Source organism: Macaca mulatta, chromosome 7 (genome assembly GCF_049350105.2).
Source record: "Macaca mulatta isolate MMU2019108-1 chromosome 7, T2T-MMU8v2.0, whole genome shotgun sequence".
In the NCBI taxonomy this organism is placed as follows: domain Eukaryota; kingdom Metazoa; phylum Chordata; class Mammalia; order Primates; family Cercopithecidae; genus Macaca; species Macaca mulatta.
The window spans coordinates 149,392,754-149,414,053 of NC_133412.1; the positions used below are offsets into that span (position 1 = coordinate 149,392,754).

The 21,300-nt window shown below is 38.1% G+C and overlaps 1 protein-coding gene across 18 annotated transcripts in view; it reads left to right on the top strand.

Annotated features, from left to right (window-relative positions):
• GPATCH2L (G-patch domain containing 2 like) overlaps positions 1 to 21,300 on the top strand; it is a 75,293-nt gene that overhangs the window by 28,126 nt on the left and 25,867 nt on the right. For 11 of the 18 annotated variants that reach the window (XM_077941533.1, XM_077941532.1, XM_077941534.1 and 8 more), the window contains 2 exons: positions 1,418 to 1,503; positions 16,825 to 16,919. In XM_077941533.1, coding sequence (XP_077797659.1) covers positions 1,418 to 1,503; positions 16,825 to 16,919 — 181 coding nt within the window. Of the gene's footprint in view, positions 1 to 1,417; positions 1,504 to 16,824; positions 16,920 to 19,197; positions 19,590 to 21,300 lie in introns of those variants that run through there. The other 7 variants (XR_013396466.1, XR_003731646.2, XR_013396467.1 and 4 more) reach the window with 3 other exon arrangements.

Here is a 21,300-nt window from a genome sequence, read left to right on the forward strand (position 1 = left end):
AGGAAAATCATGAAGGTGGTATGTGAGAGACTGCAGTTTGGGGAACACTAAGCTAGAGCACTAATCATGTTTGCATCAGAGGATCTAAAGGCAGAAGAGGACCTGTGGCAGTCACCTGGTCCAGATCTGTTATTTGCAAATGATGAACCGGAGATCTATAAGATTCATACTATTTGCCCAAAGTCATACAGCTAGTAGAACCAAGATTGGAACCTCTGTGGCAGATAGAACAGTTGCTTAGTTTGTATTCTCATAAAACACGTTTGAAGTTATCATTCCAGGGTCTTCCAGTCTTTGTATGTCACAAGGTATTAAGTTCTAAACTTTTTGGAGAGGACTATTGGTTGTGGAAAAAGTCCAAAGAAAGCTAGCAAACATAAAGTGAGGGATCTCATTTGATCCTCACTGCCACATTTTGAAGTCAAATAGATGTTTTTGCAGATGAGAAACTGAAATTATACTCTAAAAGCAATATGGTAGTAATGAAAGTAAAATAGGTAGGGCAGGCCTGGCGCAGTGGCTCACGCCTGTAAGCCCAGCACTTTGGGAGGCTGAGGCAGGTGGATCACCTGAGGTGAGGGGTTCGAGACCAGCCTGGCCAACATGGCGAAACTCTGTCTCTGCTAAAAATACAATAACAACAACAACAACAAAAATTAGCAAGGCGTGGTGGTGGGTGCCTGTAATGTCACCTACTTGGGCGACTAAGACAGGAGAATTGCTTGAACTCGGGAGGTGGAGGCTGCTGTGAGCTGAGTTCATACCACTGCACTCCAGCCTGGGTGATAGAGCGACGACTGTCTGTCTCAAAAAAAAAAAAAAAAAAAAAAAAAAATTAGGTAAGACAGATAGTGATATATTCATTTAACAGATGAGGATAGTAAAGCTCAGAGGTTATGTAATTTTTGACACCCAGTACATCAGTGGTAGATTGGAACTAAAAGGTGTTCTAATTCTTAGTCTAGTTCTCTTTCCACAATGTGATGCTGCTGTTATGTGCCAACCAGTCAGTTATTCTTGGAAACATTTGCCAGGATAAGGAAATGAAAAGGTAATTTCATGCTAATCTTGGGAACAAGGGCTGATACATAGTTGATAATCAGCAGGCACAAGTTCCTGTTACATCATGTGGAAAAAACTGTCTTCTGCCATTTAAGTGACTACTGTATATCAGAAGTTTTTGAAAAAGTGTTGTTTAATAAGGATTAGGGTTTTTTTTTTTTTTTTGACATGCTAGATCAGGTTGGGTACATTCACAGGCACACTATTAAATATGCGTGACTTTACTGAACAGTGCCTGTGTTTGACAAAAGAGTTGGACAGTCAAAGGGGAAAAGTAATCAAAGTGTAGGTTACCCTTTAGGATCAGGTCCGTTTCTTGTAAGCCTTACTAAAATAGTCTTATTCATTCCTGCAGTTCAATCCCCTGTCTCCCCTTTACTCACTGGACGTTCTTGCCGATGCTTCTCACCGAAGATGTTCACCAGCACACTGCTCTGCCAGGTAATTGTCTTTTAGTAGCTGTTATTTGCTTCTGGACAATACTATATTCCTTTCTGTTACTCCTGAAATTATAAAATATGTTTGTGTACAGTATCCCATTTGATCCTGACAATCCTCCTAATCCATAGGAATCTTTTGAGGTGGATAGATGTTTTACAGATATAGAAACTGAGGCAGAGCAGTGAAGTATCTTTCCTGTGGTCCAAGGCTAGTATGTGATTAAGTCTCAACTTTGACCTAGGTCTTCTGGCTCATATTTCATTTTATTTCCGCTGCTAAAATCCCCATCTTCAAAGAACATTATTAATGTTCCTTGCCATGACCCTGTAAAACCCTGCATAATCTGACTTCTTCCTGCATGTACAGCCTCCTTTCGTATAATTTTCTCCCTCTGTCCGGGAGAGATCCAGCAGTACCAGGGAGTTCTGTTTTGTTCTTCAAAAATTGCAGCAGTCCTTTCCTGCCTCTGAACGTTTGCTCTTTTTCCCTTTGACTGGAAAACTGTCTTTGAGCTGCTGCTTGTCTCAGCTCAGGTGCCACCTCGTCAAGGAGGACCACTCAGACCATCCCGTCTTAAGGGGCCACCTCCAGCACTTCCTGCTCATTATCTGTTTGTTTCCTTTATTGCTCTATCACAGTCTGAAATGAATTTGCTTATTAGTTTATTTTAGTGGGTTTGGTTTTTCTTTTTCTTTTTTTTCTTTTTCACTTTATCCTTCAGTCTTTCCCACGAGAATATAAGCTTCCGAGTACTGGGATGTTGTCTGGTTCCTGATAACTCCCTAACACAGTATCTGGGACTTGTTAGGCATTAATATATATTAGTCAAATGAATGACTCCTTACAAATATAACTTCTTTTAGGTGACGTGGGAAGTAAATATGGTTTTAATGGTAGCAGCCCCTACAGGGCTGTTATGCAGAAAAGAGTAGCTAATAGGCTGGACCCTAGAAGTTTTATTGTTTCTGGTGGCACAAAGAATTTCTTTCCAAGGTTCTGATAACTGTTTTTTTCCCTAATAAGTTCTTAAATGGTTATGTTCATAGTTTTTGAGGTGCAGGCTGCACAAAGAAGTTACTCTTTTGTGGATACAGTTAGAACTTCTACTGTGGGCTATAATAATAAATTTTGCATCATAACCTACTGCGAGATCTTTCTACTGAAATATTGGTATTTCTGTACAGAATGTCTTTTGAAAAGAGAGACCATCACAAATGGTGTTATTAAGAATGTGGAACCAGCCTAGGCTATAACATTGTGAGACCTTGTTTCTACAGAAAATTTTTTAAAAAATCAGTTGTGTCTGGTGACGTATACCTGTAGTCTCAGCTACTTGGGAGGCTGAGGTGGGATCGCTTGAGCTCAGGAGGTCAAGGTTTTAGTGAGCTGTGATGATGCCACTGCACTCTAGCCTGGATGACAGAGTGAGACCCTGTCTCAAAAAAAAAAAAAAAAAAAAGAATGTGGAAAATTGTGGAGTGATATAAACTATTAGTAGTAAGGCGTTTCCTTCAGTAGCATGATGTTTATTCATCATTAATTCATTCAGCGTTTGCTGGGATCCTGCTGTGAGCCAGCCTCTTTGTTTAGAAACCACCCTCAAGGAGCTTATGTTCTCATGGGAAAGTCAGGTATGGAAGTTGACAATTACAATAAAGGTTTGAAAAAGCACAGAGGAGGGGCCCCTAACTTCGAGGCTCAGGGAGATCTTTTTAGAGGTTGTGCTCAAGCTGTCAGAGAAGACAACAAGATTTTAATCCATAGGAAAACAGTCCTTCAGCTGTTTGTCTTAATACCAAATAAAATGATGTCTGTGTATACTGTTTGGGAAAATGATTTGAGTAGCATGATACCATGTCAGAATGCTGAAAGTGGATTACTTTCCCTCCTGACTTTACCTGTGCTACCTAGAGCTGTGCTGTGCTGAGATCAGTATTCGTACTTTTGTTAGGCTTCCTGTTTCTTTTAAAAGCCTTATCCTGGGGCTGGACTAGGCATTAGCTTCTTGTTTCTTTGTGTATCTCATTATCTGTATCACTGTCTTCACTCTCTTGCCTGGCAGTGTTTGTGGCTGAACTTGGAAACCTAAGGAAGTCTCTACTGTGCTTCTATGTACTCAGCCTTAGGGTAATATTGCTTATTGTTTTGGACCATTGCTGAAAGCAAAGGAGAGAGAATGTGGATAATCATACATCCTCTTTGTCCTTACTTCTAGACATCATACCCAGGGCAATAGATACCAAGTGGGTTGCATACATGAAGGTTTTTTGGGACAGGGGAGGTACATTTTTAAACTTATATTTATTGATAGCTGATCCTTCAATTTTTTTTTTTGTTTTAAATTGTACATTTGTGTCTAGTAGCATGTATTTATATTTTATGTGTATGTACTACACATATCATCTTTTTTCAGATTTTTTACTCTTGAGGGTGCACAGCAATAAAACTTGGCAACCACTGCTCCATAGGAAATGATCAGCGCAAGTGACTTCTATGCAATGTTTAGAAAATGTGAATGATGACATACTGAGCTCTCAGGGCAACTGGTCACTCCTTTGTAATAGTTCCTCCCCAGCAGGGGGTTAGTGAGGATGGAACCGTTTAGGTCCAGTGTGGCAGACTGATGAGACTGGATTCAGAACCAGGCAGTAGGCTTTGCAAAGAGTGGATCATTTAGCAAAAGCCTGGCACCAAGGAGGAGTGTGAAGGAGTAAGTGGCGGAAGAAGCAGGTGAAAGACTATACTAAAAACTGTTTCGAATGGAAATTGTATCTTTTTTCTGTCCCATTTTATTTGTAGTAGGGAAACATTTATTTGAAAGCATCTGGACAGCATTGGAAATTTCACATGCATCATTAGCATGGGGTGTGTGTGTGTGTGTGTGTGTGTGTGGCGACTATGTTATCATTAGTGGTATAATTTTATTTTGCAAAGAGAAGTGTTTCCTGTTTTATCACAGCTTTCCCCGAGGAGGGCTGGTGTATTAATTTGCTGTATTGCCTCCTGGCTGTTCCCAGGCTGTTTTTCCTCTTCATCATGGAATTTTTAATGGCCCTATTGCCTCTTGGGAAGCATGTGAGGAAGAGTTCCTCAGGGAGTGCTTCCCTTTTTTCACATGCCTATAATTACTCTCCTTTAAGAGCACAAAGAGTTCGATAATCATGCCTGAACTATGAAGGTTCCCTCCTGTCAGGTTACTGAGCTGAGGCTGCTTCTTCAACAGTTTCCTCCCTGCTAGAACCGTATGCCTTTCTGGTTCTCAGAATAGGTGGGGGCAGGTGGCATTGGGAGGATGGCGCATGACCTAAAATCCTCTCTTGTTTAGTATTTCATTGCTATAAACAAATAAATAATTGGACCATAATCTTAAAGTAACATTTTATTGATGTATCGTTTTAATACAGCCCAGATGACAGGTGCAGTGGATGGGAGGGTTTGTGGTCTTTGTACCATCTAATAGATTTATGGATTTCGGGAATACCACTCTGGAAATAGTTAACTTGGTGGTTTTCAACCCTGGCTGCAAGTTGGAATCACTTAAGAAGCTTTAAGAAAATATATCCATGCTGGGCCCTACTTCCAGAGATTCTGATTTAATTGGTCTGGAATGAGGCCTAGACATTGGCATTATTTTAAAGCTCCCTAGGTGATTAATGTGCAGCCAGGGTTAAGAACTGTTGTCCTAAATGCATATGGGTTTGTGACTGGTGCTTTGTAATTTGCTTAATAGGGGCTCCCATTTCATAATTGGCACGAACTCTGTGCTTTGGTATGGTATGCACCATTCCTTATGGGAGGTAGACCCCTGGACTTCTTTTAGTTTTGGAGAACCTACTGCAGGTAAAGAAGAGTGTTAGTATCTGCACAGTGCCCAGCACATAGTTCTTAATAAATGGGGGGGCAGAGTTTTGTCAGGTGGCTGTATGGATAGTTGGATTGTTGGCTGGCCGTGTGGGTGAAATCCATAAACCAACTGTTTTGGTTTGGTTGTTTTGGTTGCTAGTATTGGGATTTGCTGTTAAAGGTGTAATACTTGGTAGTGGTGTTAAGAATTGCTGCTGCTCAAACAGCAGATGGTGTGATTGGCGTTCTGGTAGAGGCAGTGGTATTGTTAAGGGCACAGTCACAAACTTGTAATAAGGAGACTAGTGCTGCAAGCAGTTTTTCCCAAAATGAGAGATTTGTTGATTGTGAAGGATAGCTTTTCTTACTGTTATTACCAAAGAAAATGATAAGTAGGATTTTCAATTGCTACATACAGGTCAGTTGCATCTGTGTGATGCATAAGTCACCAGTTGCAGTTTTTGAGTGCAAAAACTTTTCATGGCAGTGTTTTAGTTTTCTCCAACTCAAAGGAAAGGTCAACTTGTAATGACCTTTCCTTTATTTTGGAAGATAATTTGGTCATGCATTACCATTTTAATTTATTCTTTCTTTAAGCTCTGAAATAGCAAAGTACTGATATCTTCTTTTCATATAGGTCAGCTTCCTTTGTAAATAAACTATTTTTTCTTTGGGAAATCTTATTTTTAGTTGCAGTAAGGATGGCAGATATAAGCCTGGTATGCAAATATTATACATGTTTCTTAATGAATGGATGAAAAGTTTCATAACTTCTACTTTCTTCATAGACCATTGGCATAGGTGGTAGGAGATTAAGAGTGTGGATATTAGTGTCAGGCAGACCTGGGTGAGAATCCTGGCTTCACCCAGGCAAATGACTTAATCTTCCCATACCTCAATTTCTACATCTTTAAAATGGAAATATCAATACTTTTTAAATTGGTTGAGTGGGGATCAAAATGAAATAATATATGTAAATATTTAGCATCCTGGTAAATTTTTGTTATGTAGTTACTGCCCTACCCCGTCCTTAGGATAACTGCAATTTTAAAAACTTTGAGTTGGCTTCCAGAGTCATTTGCTAATTAGATGTAATACAGATTCTTGAGGTGCTTAAATGGCCTCAAATGGTCTATAAGAGGAGGCATTTGGACAGAGTTGGGGTTAAAAAAAAAAGACAGAGAGACCTTCCTGCCCATTAGAGAGTTGAAATAGGATAGGCTGAGCTCATTTGTAATTCATTTTATGTGTTCACAAACGTTATGATCTACATATCAGAGTTGTGTGCCCAGCTGGCTGTGCCACTTGACAAGGAGTTTCAAAGAGTAAGAAGAAGACTCACTTCATGCTATTAATTTTGACCTTTGGAGCCATAATAAACAGCCTGAGGTTTTACCTCAGGGCTTGGGGGAAGGAACCTTTTATTAGTCCTGTATCTGTTGATGCTGTGAAGTACAGTGTTGCTTTCTCACCTCTTTAGTGCCTTAGTTTGGGCCATGTATGAAGCAATGTTTCTGCTGTGGTATTGTCTATAAGGCTGCCCAAGCCTATTGGAACTGCCCATTGTATAGTACACAGTTCTTGAATCTTTTGTCCTCTATTGGAGGGTCTCATTGACAGTGGCTGTCAGCTGGCTGGCATCTTACTGCCTAAGTGGAATGATGAAAGCATTTTCTCTGTCTCTCTGTTTTTCCATTGTGACATACCCATCTTTCCAACTGATGTGAAATGATTCGACTCTTATGGGTGGCATGAAACAGCTTCATGATATGCCTACTTTAGCCCCGCTAAGGGAATTAGATTAGGGAGAATTTTCAGGTGCCGGTGAGCAGTTTGTCACAGACTACTGAGGGTTAGATTTAAGTGAAAACCATTAGTGGAATTGCTAGGATCACTTCCTGTTAGATAAGCCTCCTCTGTTTCCTATGATAATTGTGAAGTGGTTTTTTTTTTTTTTTTTTTTTTTTCCTTCCTAGCTGCTCCTAGTGCCATAGGCCTAGATCTTTTCCCAGGTGCAAATCTGTGAAAATATTTCCCGTTCTGACTGCTTAATAAATGTCAGTAAACCCTAAAGGTAAAATCGCATGTGAGAAAGGAGTCGCACATTTAATCTAGGGATTAAATCCCTAGATTTAATCCTCCTTTTTCTCCTTTTACCCTAGCACTTACTTGTTCTCTGATTACAACTCAGTGTCTCGGAGTATTAATTCTTTCTTTAGAAATTGGCCTTCCTACTATGTTGTGAGCTCCTGGGGACAGGACTTCAGCTCAGTCATCTTTTATCTCCCTCTGCACATCCAGCATAGTATGTTACATTGGGTAGGCCTCCATAAATTTTTGTTAAAAATAATTGAGGTGAACAGATTAGTAATTAAGGAGAATAATTGGAATATATGATATATATGACCTTTGGTCCCTAGAAACATCAAATTTTTTCCTGGTGTTACTTGTTTGTGTTAAAGAAAAAGTATAGAAAACAAATACCCTTTTTACATTGAAATTTATTAACTTTCTAATTTTTAATTTTTGTGGGTACATAGTAGGTGTATATACTTACGGGGTACAAGAGACGGTTTGATATAGGCATGTAATGCATGATAATTACATCATGGAGAATGGGATATCCATCCCCTCAAGCATTTATCCTTTGTGTTACAAACAAACCGATTTTACTCTTTTATTTTAAAACGTACAGTTAGATTATTATTGACTATAGCCACCCTGTTGTGCTATCAAATAGTAGATCTTATTCATTCTTTCAATTTTTTTTGTACATGTTAACCATCCGCATTCCCCACCATCCTCGTTACCCTTCCCAGCCTCTGGTAACCATCCTTCTACTCTCTATCTCCATTAGCTCAATTGTTTTGATTTTTAGATCCCACAAATAAGTGAGAACATGTAATTTTTGACTTTCTGTGCCTGGTCTTAACTTATTATAATTATCTCCATTTTCATCCATGTTGTTGCAAATAACAGGATCTCATTCTTTTTTATGGCTGAATAGTGCTGCATTGTGTATATGCACCACATTTTCTTTATCCATTCATCAGTTGATGGACACTTAGGTTGCTTCCAAATATTGGCTATTGTGAACAGGGCTGCAGCAAACTTGTGGGTACAGATATCTCTTTGATATACTGATTTCCTTTCTTTTGGGTATTTACCCAGTAATGGGATTGCTGGATCATAAAATAGAGTCAAAAAAGACTCTATTTTTAGTTTTTTTGAGGAACCTCCAAACTGTTCTCCATAGTGGTTGTACTAATTTACATTCCCACCAACAGTGTACGAAGGTTACCTTTTCACCACATCCTCACCAGCATTATTAGTTGTATTTTGGATGTAAGCCAATTTAACTGGGGTGAGATGATATCTCATTGTAGTTTTGATTTGCATTTCTCTGATGATCAGTGATATTGAGCACCTTTTCATATGCCTGTTTGCCACTCATATGCCATGTCTTTTGAGAACTATCTGTTCAAATCTTTTGCTCATTTTTTGATTGGATTATTAGATTTGTTTTCTATAGAGTTGTTTGAGCTGCTTATATATTCTCATTATTAACACTTGGCCGGGCGCGGTGGCTCAAGCCTGTAATCCCAGCACTTTGGGAGGCCGAGACGGGCGGATCACGAGGTCAGGAGATCGAGACCATCCTGGCTAACACAATGAAACCCCGTCTCTACTAAAAATACAAAAAAATTAGCCGGGTGAGGTGGCAGGCGCCTGTAGTCCCAGCTACTCGGGAGGCTGAGGCAGGAGAATGGCGTAAACCCGGGAGGCGGAGCTTGCAGTGAGCCGAGATAGCGCCACTGCACTCCAGCCTGGGCGACAGAGCGAGACTCCGTCTCAAAAAAAAAAAAAAAAATTAACACTTTGTCAGATGGGTAGTTTGCAGGTATTTTCTCCCATTCTGTGGGTTGTCTATTCACTTTGTTGATTGTTTCCTTTGCTGTGCAGAAGATTTTTTAACTCAATGTGATCACATTTGTCCATTTTTGGCTTGGTTGCTGTGATTGTGGGATATTACTAAAAAAATTTTTGCCCAGACCAATGTCCTGGAGATTTTTCCCAGTGTTTTCTTATAGTAGTTTCATAGTTTGAGATTTCAGATTTAAGTCTTTAATCTACTTGATTTGATTTTGTATATGCTGAGAGATAGGGGATCTAGTTTCATTCTTCTGCATATGGATATCCAGTTTTCCCTGCACCATTTATTGAAGAGACTGTCTTTTCCCCAGTGTATGTTCTTGGCACCTTTGTTGAAAATGAGTTCACTCTGCATGTGTGGATTTGTTTCTGGGTTCTCTGTTCTGTTCCATTGGTCTGTGTGTCTGTTTTTATGCCAGTACAATGCTATTTCAGTTACTATAGCTCTGTAGGATAATTTGAAGCTAGGTAATGTGGTTCCTTCAGTTTTGTTCTTTTTGTTTAGGATAGCTTTGGCTCTTCTGGGTCTCTTGTGGTTCCATATAAATTTTAGGATTCCTTTTTCTGTTTCTGTGAAGAATGTCATTGGTATTTTGATAGGAATTGCATTGAATCTGCAGATTGGTTTGGGTAGTATGGACATTTTAATAGTATTGATTCTTTCAATCCATGAACATGGAGTATCTTTCCATTTTTTTGGTGTCTTCAATTTTTTTATCCATGTTTTATATGTTCATTATAGAGATCTTTTACTTCTTTAAGTTAATTCCTAGGTATTTAATTTTATTTGTGGCTACTATAAATGGGGTTAATTTTTAAATTTCCTTTTCAGATTGTTCACTCTTGGCATATAGAAATGCTACTGTTTTTTTGTATCTTGCAACTTTACTGAACTTGTTTATCACTACTAATAGTTTTGTGGTACAGTCTTTAGGTTTTTCCAAATATAAATTCGTATCATCTACAAACAAGGATACTTTGACTTCTTCCTTTTCAGTTTGGATGCCCTTTAGTTCTTTCTCTTGTCTAATTACTCTAGCTAGGACTTTCAGTCCTAAATTGAGTAACAGTGGTGAAGGCGGGCATCCTTACCATGTTCCTAATCTTAGAAGAGAGGCTTTCAGTTTTTCCCCATTCAGTATGATACTAGCTGTGGGCCTGTCATGTATGACTTTTATTATGTTGAGGTATGTTCCTTCCATACCCAGTTTTTTGAGGATTTTTATTCTATATAAAAAAAACGAACTTTTCATTAACTTTAAAAATGAGTGATTTTTGAAGGTGAACTATTCCTTAAACTAGCTTGCCATTGGCAGACAGACTGTTTCTCTCCATAGGAGTGACTCTAAACATCTTTGTTCCAAATCTAAAGCAGTCACTTCAGTTATTTTTTTGCCAACATTGGTTCTATTAACATGCATGTATTTCTCAAAGTATTTTTTTTTCCCTAAAAGTACATTCCTGCCCCAAGGACATAGTGATCTGCCCAGTTTCCTAAGTAACACTGCAGTTTTAACAACTCACCTGATCTTTCAGTTACCTGCAGTAAAAAAGAAAACAGAAATGTTGTGTTTATGCTTGGATAGAAAGAATCCTCTTTCCATTAATTGTTAATCTTCAGCATTCACCTTCACACAAATTTAGTGACTTTTTCTGGGATAAGAATTTTTTTAAAAAGAGTGTACTTTTTGCTTTTAGTGCTCTTTCTTCCAACTCTGCCCTGGCAAATGCCACCACAGTGGGGAAACTGTCACACTCTTAGGGGAAGTACTGATCCCACACTTAACACTGTGAAAGAAGCATATGCCCCAGGTTTTACTGGCCTGAGTGAAGATTGTCCCTGAGGCCCTGATCAGATGAAACAGAAAAGGCATAGCCTGTCTTTTCTCTAATTGCGTATATACTGGGGAATAGTATTTTTATCTAAGTGTATATTAATTTAATCATTCTATTATTCTTTAGGTTGAATAGTTAGACCTGCATTATTGACTAGGTTGACTCTGGGAATTTGGTAGATTTTTCAACTCAGTAATTTTCAAAGTAGGTAGGTGCTTATCAGAATTACCCAGGGAAAAATTTAAGTATGTTACTGATTCTCCTCCCACTCCTGCCCAGCCTACTAAATTAGGATCTTGATAGGGACATGTGTATTTAGTAAAAGCTCCTTATATAATTCTGATAACCATTTGCCACTCCAGTTGAGAATTAAGTTTTAACTTGGTGGAGACTTTAACTTAATACTTAGCCTTTTATACACTATGCCTAATTGAAAGATCACTTCCCCTAACATATTACATGGTTTGCAACCCGAGAACAACCATATACTACTCTTGAAAAATAGTTTTGAAATATCTCATTAATCTTTTACCCTTTCTACTTGCCGGAAGGGTCTCTGTGTTGGTGAGAAAGAGAAGCTTAGACTCTTTTTATCCTTTTTGTTACCGCATTTGTGCTTTTGTCCCTCTTTTAGTTTCCATTTTGAGAGTAAACAGTGATGCTTTCAAAGTAAAATAACACACATTAAATAAATAACACGTTAAAAAGAAAAGGAGCCAAGTGGTTGTTAAGTACCCCTAAATGAAAATGGGGTTGGAGAGGTGGTCAACCTCTTTATTTTTCCTTCCCTTCTTTAATTTTTTATGTCTGCAACCCTTGATGATCTGGAATTATTTGGAGATAAACAAAAAACTGGAACTACCTCTTCGATAGGAAGCCGAAGCTGTAGCAGTTGCCTTACCCACATGCTAAGGTTCCCCAAAATAATACAGGCAGCCCTGCCAGCCCCACACATAGTAGTATTCTTTACTCCTGAGCAGGGCTGTGCTAATATTCTGGACGTGCCATGCTGCATGACAGCTTCTGTTTCCTGCCTCTGAATCCTCTTGCTCTAAGCACCCAGCTTCCTTCTTCTTTTCCCCAGGCTTGTTCTTTTTTTTTAGTTCTTCTTTTTAAAATTTTATTTTATTTTAAAAAACTGACACATAATGGTTGTACGTATTTATGGGGTATACAGTGGCATTTCAATACATACAATATGTAGTGATTAAATCAGGGTCATTAGCATATACATCTGCTCAAAACATTTATCATTTCTTTTTGTTAGAAGCATTCAATATCCTCCTAGCTATTTGAAACTGTGTAATATATAATTGTTAACTATAGTCACCCTACAGTACTGTAGAATGCTAGAATTTATTCCTCCTATCTAGCTCTAAGTTTATATCTTTTAATAAATCCTTTTCTATCCCTCCCTTCCCATACCCCAGCCGGAGGTATCCTCTGTTCTACTTTTTACTTCTATGAGATCAACTTTTTTAAGCTTCCACTTATGAGTGAGAACTGATGGTGTTTAACTTTCTGTTCCTGGCTTGTTTTCACTTAACCTAATGTCCTCTGGTTCCATCCATGTGGCTGTGAATGACAGGATTTACTCTTTTTTTTTTTTTTTTTTTCAATGCCTGAATAGTATTCCATTGTGTAGCAGGCTTGTTCTGGGTCCTCTTCCTTCTTTGTCCTCTAGGGTTCTTTCCAAGTGGATGGGGCTTTCACATAGAAAAATAGATTTTCCCAAGCTGTAAACTCTAGCAGTACTAATGTTCACTTAAAATCAAGACAGAAGCAAAATGTCTTACTGTCCTATTATAACAGTTTGATCGTTTCTCTTCTTCCCTCCCCAAATCTTGTCTAGGAAGGGACATAGAGAAAAATGTCCTCGTATACTGACTGCTAAGACATGATGTTATTCTACCTCCTATGAAATAGCTCTCCAACCTCGAAATGTGTCGTAAGAGAAATGTTTTAAGAGGGAAGGATCATTTAAATTGAGTTTTAAAAATGAACATACCTTCTCTTTATTGATACCCTTGTTTCTTTGTTATTCATATTCTGTAATCTGAAAAGCTGCACAGCTGCAGGTAGAACTTGACTATAAGATCCATCAAGGCAGAGATTGTCACTTGTTTATCACTATATTCCTAGTGTTTAGTACAGTGCTTGGCAAGAGTAGGTGCTCAGTAAAAATTTAGTGAACAATGAAAGAAGCAACAAAACTGCTTAGTAGAAAGGAAATAGTCCACAAAAGTACATTACTTTTACAATAAAATAATTCACTTAACAAACTTCATTACTTGATTTCTTTTTTTTTTTTTTTGGAGACGGAGTCTCGCTCTGCCGCCCAGGCTGGAGTGCAGTGGCCGGATCTCAGCTCACTGCAAGCTCCGCCTCCCGGGTTTACGCCATTCTCCTGCCTCAGCCTCCCCAGTAGCTGGGACTACAGGCGCCCGCCACCTCGCCCGGCTAGTTTTTTGTATTTTTTAGTAGAGACGGGGTTTCACCATGTTAGCCAGGATGGTCTCGATCTCCCGCCCTCGTGATCCGCCCGTCTCGGCCTCCCAAAGTGCTGGGATTACAGGCTTGAGCCACCGCGCCCGGCCCATTACTTGATTTCTTAGAAAGTCTTCAGTTCTTTCCTGTTGTAACCAGAGGAATTTACAAAATCTGAAGTATTTAGGATATTCAAGACAACAGTTAGAGGTGGGAATGGGGTGGTAGAAGTAGACCATTTACCACAGAGAGAAGTAATATGCTGGAGGCATAACAGTCAAGGATCAATTAATGTAGAGACAATTGACCTGAAGGCTAAACAATATCGCCTAGAGGAGCAGGGTGGTGGAAGGACCACCTGAGCCACTGAACCCCCAATAACACCCTAAGATGTTGCAGTGTAATAACCTGTGTGCGTAATAATAGGTAAGTAATACTTATTCGCAGTTTGCTAAAGTAAATAAGCATTTCCATTAAAAGTTGTTAAAAACTTAAACATTGTAGTGCATAAATTTTTTTTTTACTTCCAAAATGACACTATCATTCCTTGAAAGTGTGAGATAAGTAGTAATGACTAGATCCATAAAAGAGTTGATAATATGGGCCTTTTCCCATGTTACTGACATATGTCAAGTATGCAAAATGGTGAAAATGATGGATGGGGGCAAATAAAAGGCAGTATTTGTGTAGCTCAAGTTGATACTCCAAGAATTAATATCTTAATATACTTCTTGAGTACTTATGCTTCTCATTTTGCGTCTGTCTCATGAAACTCAGCATATTGTAAACTGTGATCTTGAAGAAGCAATGTTTTTAATTAACTTTTTATTGAAGGATAAACATACAGGGAAGAGTACAAAGAAATATACACTCAATGAATAGTCACAAAGTTACAGTCAAGTAACAAGCATCCAGATGAAGAAAAAGAGCATTATCAGAAGAACCCCAGAAGCTCCCTGTGCTTCTTTCTCTGCCTGTCTTCCCCCTCGCCACTGCTGTAGAGCGCCACCATCCTGATGTCTAACAGTAACACGGTTTAGCTTGAAGCAATGGTGTCAACATTTTTTCTGAAAAGCTTTGGAGGTTCCTTTAATGAGCTTCAGATAAAGAGGAAAGAAGCATGACTATACATGACTATGTTAGCCTTTGTTTGACTTTGTTTCTCCTTCTGAATCATGCCTAAGGATAAGGATGATTGAATAAGATCAGAGTGCTTGGATAGTCTCAGTTTGGGTCTGTACTCAAGTCCCATGTTTGTGGAAAAGATGGATGCTGTATGTGTTCCACATTTCTGTTTTGAGGAGAAACACAATTTTGTCATGTCAACTTTATTTTCTGCTTGTGTCTGGACTTCAAAGGGAATTACTACCACTCCATTCAGACTGAAGTCCTGTCTACCTTTGATGTTGTCCTCTATGTTAATTTGTTATTAAATCAGCATGCTCCCTAGACTTATTCCCAGGATAAGGTATGAAAAAGGAAGTGTTTTCTCTACTTTACACATTTATAATTAGCTATTTAGAATTAACTATTTGGGCTTTCAGAATTAATTATTCATGAGGTATTTGACTTAATTTTCTGTACAGGACAGAGTGATCAATAAAAGGTGCTTTGGATGGAATTTTCCAAACCACTGGCTTTGTATTATAAATCTCAGCCTGTAACATTCTTCACATTCCTAGTTTCTTAGGATTTTAATCAAATTCTTATGTTTTCCTATTTATAAATTGAATTGACTCTTAAGCTTTTGCTATTTAGAGAATTGAAAGTGTGTGTGTGTGTGCGTGTGTGTATGCGCGCACATGCATGCATGCACCCCTTTGAACTGTGCACGTTATTTTGGGGGCTTTCTGAGTCAAAAAATTTGTCCATTCACCAGCTGTCTTGTTGCCTTGCTAACCAGGTTTTCTTAGGTTTGTCTGAGGTTCCAGTTTTAAAACTACTAAGGGTCTTGATCCTTAGCTGGGACTACTGATTAGGAGTTTATCTGGTATAATTTTATATGTTATTTACTTTGGCTAGTTTTTTTAAATTGTAAAATGTACATAATATAAAATTTACTATTTTAACCACTTTTAAGTGTTCATTCAGTTGGCCATTTGATTTTTAGAACTTTTATTCATTCATAGCAGTTTTAATCAACAGCTGATGAGGATCGCCAGTGTGCCTTGAGCCAAGGTTGGTAGATCATTGGAAAATTATCAAAGAAGTGTAAATAAAGTTTGTTCTCAAGATCCCTGTTCTTAATCTCAAAGAGATTAAGCCTTCTTGTTTCATCAGAGAAGCAAGATATATGCACACCAGTTAAACATTGCTTCATGGTAGATGAGGCCCCAAATGTTCAAGGGAACACTTTGTGTAAAGATGAGACTCATTTTGGTCTTTAATCAGGGGCAGGATCTGTCTAGTTTGAGAGGGACAAAATCTTTACATACATAAAGATTTTTTTTAGTGCTTTCCACATGGCCAGGCCCTGAGCTGAATACTTTGTAACATACGTAAAGATTTTTATATTACTTCTTAATTTGCATACAGTACAATACATTCTTGGGGAACAGTGGTGAACTAAAATAGCATACCAGCTAGTTCAGTGTTAAGCCCATTGTCTTTCACAGAATCATTTGCTTTTAAAATAAGCTGAATATTCAGATGAAGGAACATATTGTCACATAATTAATATTTTTATTTTCTTTTTTTGCCTGTAAAATAAAAAACATAATTAGTATTTTTAAAAGTCACAGAAGCCAAACTTACTTAACTTGTGATGTAGACAGTATTAAAAATTCAGATTTACATGGCAGGAGGTTAAACTTCCTATTAAAATTCTGTGCAAATATCTGTGTTCTTGCAGCATTAAACTTTTCAATATATTACCTCTTGGGAGTAAGTATTTCATTAGTGAGTTTAGAACAATTGTGGTTATAGTTTTTATGAAAAATAATTGTATAAAAATAAACATGTAATGCAACACATATTTATTGAAATTAATCTTGAATGCCTCCTACACTGAAATCAGGTAAAAAGTTTAGAATGGGTGTGTATTGTGGATAAAGAGTGAGTTATTATTAATTCTGAATAATGTTGTCCCAATGCTTAATGGCAAAAGACGGTGCCCATTTTATTTATGTCTGTAATGGGTTAAGGATTTAAACTGGGCTACATGTAATGTCTTACAATAAGAATTAAAAAGTTCAAACCTTTTTCCTCTTCTTACATCTGCAGACAGGCAAATGTACATTGGGGACCACCATGTTCACGTGACATCAAGAGGAAGCGGAAACCAGTGGCCACAGCATCTTTGTCTAGCCCCAGTGCAGGTGATTACATGCAGTTATCATTCATTGAGCATGTACCGTGTGTCAGGCACTAAATTATGTATTTCGTATACCTTTTCATGTAATGTTTGTGATAGTGTAGATCATTTTATTCCCACTTTACATGGGAAAACTGAGACTACAAGAAATAATTAGCCTGGTTCTCGCTGACTCTGAAGTCTATGCTTTTTCGCTGTTACATGACTATCTAGAGTTTGAAACCCTGTATTCCACTATCAGCAATCTCCAGTCATCTGAGCTTTTGTTTTAGCACAGACAGGAAATTAGGTCCATGTTAATGAAAGTCCAGGTGAGGTGGCAGTTCAATCAGCAGTCAGGCAGTCACACGGGGTTATTTACTTTCTTATTTTGCATATGGTACAGTACATTCTCACTGCTTTTATAAGTGGAATGCTAATATTTTATTGGTCATGACATTCCTAATTAAAAACTTTTTTAGGCTAAAACTTTTCAGGTTTTTTTTTTTTTTTTTTTTTTTTTTTTTTTTTTTTTAACAAAACTAACACTAATTGGTAGAAGCCAAAATAGTGCTTATCTTTGGTGGGGGGTGGGGCTGGCAGTGACCAAGAGAGGGCACAAGGAAACCTTCTGGGCTGTTGGCAGTGCTCCATATGATGAATTTGGTGGGGTGTATGGCTGCTTACATAGGTAGAATCTGGAGCTGTGCACTTAGGATTGATGTCCTTCACTGTGTGTATGTTATCCTTCAATGGAAAAAAGGGGAGAGTTATGTATTTATTAATATTTCTGTGAGAAAACTGGATATTGAATATGTCATTAAATATTTTATTTTCTTTAGAAAATGCTACCTATTATATAGATCAGAGCAGTTGATAGCTGAATAGAGAGTAAACCTCAGACAGATGGGGAGGGAGCCCTATCCTCTACCTTGACTTAGTAAGTTTTGGTGAACTGTGAAATTGTCCTCTTTGAGCTTCTGTTTGTGGTATCTGCTTGATGGTGGTTCATACTGGACAGTCTTCATCACAGGTCTGATGATTATAGTACCTTTTTTTTTTTTTAGTGCTTTCCACATGGCCAGGCCCTGAGCTGAACACTTTTTAAACATTATTTCACCTAATCTTTGCAACAGCCTTGTAAGGTAGACGCTGTTTTTATTCCCAATTTACACATGAGAAAACCAAGGCTTAAATCACTTTCCTGAGGCCACATGGTTGATAAATTGCAGAGCCAAGATCAGACCAGTTTCCCTGTGACTCTAGAGCTGTCCCTCTCGAGCACTGCAGGTGTTCTTCTTTTTATATACAATAGGATCAAGTCCAGACTATGACCCCGCATCAAAACTCAGATCCTCATTCAGTCTATGGTATTGGAAGCATTAAAAGAAAACCACCCCTCTTTTATCTTTTTGTTCTTTTTTTTTTTTCTCCTTAATATCTAGCTTCTGGTTTTAGCTTTTAATTGTTTATAAGAGAGGAACGAACCATTGGGAAGAGTTTAAAATCCTCATTCCATATTCAGGTTGGGAAATGTACGTGTGTAGGGGTGGGTATTAAACAAGACTTGAGCATTAAACATTTCCCCTCCTGAGCCCAGCTCCTCTTCTCTCACTTGTTGACTAAGCCCTGCTTCACTGAGCATTTTCTTTTTTTTCTACCCACAACCTGAGTGCCCCATGGAGGTGAAGGACATAGCCTGAGTCTGTGCCATCAGTCAGTAGAACAAATGGGCTTGCTCTGCCTAACATCGGGCCATCTCGGATTCCACCTCTTTTATGGGAATGAGTGATGAAGAGAGGTGCGTTCCGCTTTGCCGCTGTATTAATACACATCAGGGGCCAGCTCCTGGCACTAAATCACGCTACTGCATACATCTGTTATCGGACTCTTCACCAGTGTGATGAACAAGACTGCAGATAGAGGCTTCCTTGTGTCATTCTTTATAGGATTTTCCTAAAAGAATAAATAGCTCAGATCTCTGCCAACACTCTCCCCTGTCACTGTGATGAATTCAGCTTCTTTCTTAAACATGCAGCCACAAATCTTTTCCCTTTTTTCCCCTCCCCCACTGGTAGAAAGTTTTGAGTTGAAATTGACTGAATTTAAAGATATTAATAAGGGTAGAGAGGTGAAGAGCAGGAAGAAACAGTATGTCTTCCTTGTCTTTTTGTACTAATAGTAACAAAAGGCCAAGGAAAAAGACCATAAATGACCATAGGGTTGTTAAATAGACCCATTTTGAAAGTGTAGCACCTTTATTTTCTTTGTATCTTCATTCTCCCCTCCTTATGGCTTTCTAGCCTGCAAGTGTCTACTGCACAGAACTCCATCCTGGATCTTAGTGAGCAAGCATGCTAACCTGCTTCTGAGACTTGATACACCAGAACAGGGATTTTCCTGCAAGTGTCTCCCTCTTGCTGAAGTGAACTAGCTGAATATGCTCTTAAAGAATGTACTCAGAAAAGAAAAAAAATGGATTATCTTCTCCAAAATTTGAGACTAAGTAGCTGTAAAAAACGTAATAAACCCAGATGAAAACCAGACTTCGTTTTCTTGAAATGATTTTCTTCATCAGAATGGTAGATCAGAGCCATCGGCATGCAGATTCCAATCCTTCAAAAAGTAAACACATGGCTTTTGATAAAGCGGGATTGAGGTGATCAGAAATTCTGTTGAGAACCCAGCTATTTGTGTGAGTATATTTTAGCTATCCCCAAAACTTTTTCTGACCTTTCTCTTTCTGGGATAGGATATGTGTGCTTAGAGTATCATTCAGAAGGATACCGAATAGTTAATCTGCTAATTAGTTACATCAGGTTTCAAATACTAGGTCAGTGACATAAGAGAGAGAAAGAGAGAGAGAGATTTGAATTGTCAAATGGATTGTCAGATGCATTCACAAGAGCAGGACTGCGTATCTGTTTTGCTCACTACTGTACCCCTAGCATCTAAATGAATACCTAGCCCGTGGAACAAACCCACTAGTTATTTGTTGTAAGAATAAATTATTAGAATCTTAAAGGTGAAACAGAGTGATTCCTGATGTACTCTAACCACATGGTTGGATTCAGTAGTTCCATTTTAGGATGTCCCTTTTCTCGGGAGTCATAGGGCAAATTCTTACTGCCCACTGTCTCTTTTTAAAGTTTAAATGTTTTTTAAAATTAAACATGTTTCTTAGTAAATATTGAATGGGTATAAAAGAACGTTTATAGCAGATATGTAAGGAGTAAAGAAAATACAGCAAATATCCATGTACCTACCGTTCACTTAAAGAAAAAGTTAAAATTTTCTTTTTTCAAAAGTTAAAATCTTCTTTAAAAATCTTCTCCCTGCTCTCCTCAGAGGTAAAAGTTATTCTGATTGTTTTTTATCGTTTGTCATTCTTTTGTTTTTTTTCAAGTAGTTTTAGCAGACATATGTATCTTCAAGCAATATATTGTCTAGTTTTGTGTTTTTGAACCCTTGTATATGGAATCAAAGTATGTCATATTTTATGTTGCAGCTTTCACCCGGTTCTGTTTTTGAGATTCAGTCATGCTTTGTCCTGCCAAAATCTATTTTTCAGCTGCCATGTATATAGTATTCCATTGTATGAATATGATTAATATACCGTAATTAAATGCTCTTGATGGACATTTGGACCGTATTCCTGTTTTATGCTATTATGGAAAATACTGCACTGTTCTCTGAGAGAACAAGTGCAAACATTCTTTGAGGCCACTTCCCGCTCATTAGGATGGCTGTATCAAAAACAGAGAGCATCAGGTGTTGGTGAGGATGTGGAGAAATTGGAACCCTTGTGCAGTACTTGTGGGAAGGTAAAATTGTGCATTGCTGTGGAAAACAGTATGTAAAAAAAATTCCTCAAAAAATTAAACATAAAACTACCATATGATCCAGCAATTCTGTTTCTGTGCATATACCCAAAAGAATGAAAAGCAGAGACTCAAAATAGATTTTTGCACACCTCTGTTTACAGCAACATTATTTGCAATCGTCAAGATGGAAACAACTCACATGTCCATTGCTGGATGAACAAAATGTGCTGTATACATACAATGGAATATTATGTAGCTTGAAAGGCTTTCTTATTCAGAATGAAACTGCTACATGCTACAAATTGTATGAAGACATTTGCTAAGTGAAATAAGTGAGACATAAAAGGAGAAATATTGTATGATTCCACTTTTATAAGCTGCCTAGAATAGTCAAATTCATAGAAACAGAAAGACAAATAGTGGTTGCCAGGGGCCAAAGGAAGAGGGAAATGGGGAGAGTTATTGTTTAATGGGTACGAAGTTTCCATTTGAGATGATGAAAAAGTCCTGGTGATAAATAGTTGTGATAGTTACACAGCAGTATGAATGTACTTAATGCAACTGAACTGTACACTTAAAAAT